Source organism: Vespa mandarinia, chromosome 12, assembly GCF_050613455.1.
Source record: "Vespa mandarinia isolate Hongniang chromosome 12, ASM5061345v1, whole genome shotgun sequence".
Lineage (NCBI taxonomy): Eukaryota > Metazoa > Arthropoda > Insecta > Hymenoptera > Vespidae > Vespa > Vespa mandarinia.
The window spans coordinates 3,950,001-3,952,500 of record NC_140821.1 but is presented as its reverse complement, the minus strand read 5'-3'; the positions used below and the strand labels follow the sequence as shown (position 1 = coordinate 3,952,500).

The 2,500-nt window shown below is 33.2% G+C and overlaps 1 protein-coding gene across 4 annotated transcripts in view; it reads left to right on the top strand.

The window, feature by feature from the left end:
* Nucleotides 1-2,500, top strand: part of LOC118449432 (pseudouridylate synthase RPUSD2) — an 81,998-nt gene that overhangs the window by 67,782 nt on the left and 11,716 nt on the right. For all 4 annotated transcript variants that reach the window (XM_035883946.2, XM_085660764.1, XM_035883948.2 and 1 more), the window contains one exon: nt 45-267. In XM_035883946.2, the coding sequence (XP_035739839.1) occupies nt 45-267 (223 nt within the window). The remainder of the gene's footprint in view (nt 1-44; nt 268-2,500) is intronic.

The following is a 2,500-nucleotide window of genomic DNA, read 5'->3' as shown; positions in this document are numbered from 1 at the left end:
AAATATATATACCCTATTTTAGCTGCCAATGTCATTTATAACAGGGCTTCGAAAGGTATATCCCTATTACTTCACATTTACAACGTTCACGAAAGGCCGATGGGTCGGCGAGAAGATCTTGGAGGTCTTTGCAAGAGAATTCCGTGCCCATCCTGCGGAGGAATATGAGAGATGTATACGTGCTGGTACGCTCACCGTCAATTATCAAAGGGTGGACGTCGATTATAGATTGCGACACAATGACCTTCTGGCTAACGTCGTTCATAGGTAAGAAACCTTAGAATATCATAGAAATGATGATGGGTTCCTTTGTAATTCCTTATAATATTCCCTTTCTTCTTCTTCTTCTTCTTCTTCTTCTTCTTCTTCTTCTTCTTCTTCTTCTTCTTCTTCTTCTTCTTCTTCTTCTTCTTCTTCCTGATCTCCCCCTTTTCCCATCCATTTTCCTCTTTCTCACTCTCTCTCTCTCTCTCTCTCTTTTTCTCTCTCTTTCTCTCTCTCATTTCTTTCAAGTATCATCGGAAAAGTTAATCAAATTATACGAAATTTATACAAAATTTTCAGTCAACCATTTAAATTAAATATCCAGGCATAATTATTTATTACCTACTCCTATTATACCGCTGCCATCTTGATCTCGAGGCTTCTGCATATAATGCGAGTCTAAGGTCGGATCGATAGCCTTGTAGATCCTTCTCCGAAGGAACCACGTTCGGTATTACGAGGAGGAGTATCCTTGGCACGAATACTATTCAAGTTAACGCACACGTTTAGTACGCGATACTCTACCTATAATATACACGTAATATATATATATATATATATATATATATATATATATTTATATATATGTATATATATATATATAAATATATATAAATATATATATATATACATACACGACACATTCACCAACTCGGTTCCAATCGGTTTTTCAACTCAAACAACTTTCTATACTGCTATCATCTTTTATGCACGATGAAAATCAATCTTCTTCTTCTTCTTCTATGTTTCTCTTCTCTTCGAATGCAATTTTTCTTTATTTCTTCATTCGTAGAGATAAAAATGTCGTTAAAATACTGAAAGCTTTCGTAACGAATCTTCTAAGTCCACCTCTCCAACCTCTGCCCCCATCCCACCCCACCACCTCGCCCTCGCCCTCGCCCTCTATTCGCACCAGTCAATATTATTTTCTTTTTGTATTTATACTTTTATTTAATTATTGGCTTTGGCATTATTATTTATTGCCACATCCCGTTAAATGGTCATCGCTTAAATATCTTGTCTTAATCGTTTATTTCTACATCGGCCTTTACGTAAACCCGGGAAGATTTATCGGCTCTCATTATTTATCGATTTAAACGATATATCATTTCAATCTTTTTATAATAACCGTTGTTTATAAAAGTATTAAATTGATTTTTCTCTTTCCTATTTTTATACGAATCGAATGATCGAATCTAATAGACTCCTGTCCGATAATTATTATCATAGATGAATATCGGATCGGATGGGGAAGAAAAAATATTATAAATATTCCAATCGAATTATCATTTACCTTTTAAATTTTTTCAAAAAAAAAACCTGATATGGTACATAATAAGCAAAAGAAGAAAAAAATATATATATATATTTATTTATATATATATATATATATATATATATATATATGCAAATATCTAAACGGATGTAGAATTATTAAATTATTCTATTCTATAATATATTTTTTTTCTGACTAGTATCTTGAGATATTGTGCGAATGAATAAAAAGAAGGAAAAAAAAAAAGATAATAGCGAGAGGATTGCGAGAGACAAGAAGATATTTATCTCTCGCTCTCTCTCTCTCTATCTCTTTCTCTCTCTATCTTCCTTTCTTTCTTTTTGTTTTTTTTTTTTTTTTTTTCGTTGGAACAAACGAAACGAAAGGCACGTCAATGGAATGGCTTCGAGAGAAAGGCATCGAAATACTGGAAAGGCAGGTGTGCAGCGTCTCGAAGGACGCATCTGTTAGGTTGCGCAATTTTAAGTGGTAACAGTGACGCGCTCACCTTCGAACTACTGACAATAATACTTGAATGCGATCCGCATGAAAGATGATAAACAGCAACCATTTGCCTTTTCCTTTTTTTTCTTTTTTCTTTTTTCTTTTTTTTTTCTTTTTTCTTTCATCTTCTCTTTTCTATTTCAACCTTTTTCAACGATGAGGAATGACCTTTCGTGTTAGATCGTCATCGAAGTATAAATCGAGTTCTTTCATAAACAATTCCGATTTTTCTTATTCTATATTGACCTAATGTTTTATCACTGCAACCGGAGCGATAAATCGAAACTTTTGTACTGATAGAATTTCACCTGTATTCCGGTTTTATGACTTGCGTGTCTATCTGTATATATATATATATACTACCTCTTTCACTTTGACGACATGTACAAAATTGAATAGGACGATCCAATTATCTAAAAACTCTACAAAGTTCTAAACCTTACTTTCGAATATCTT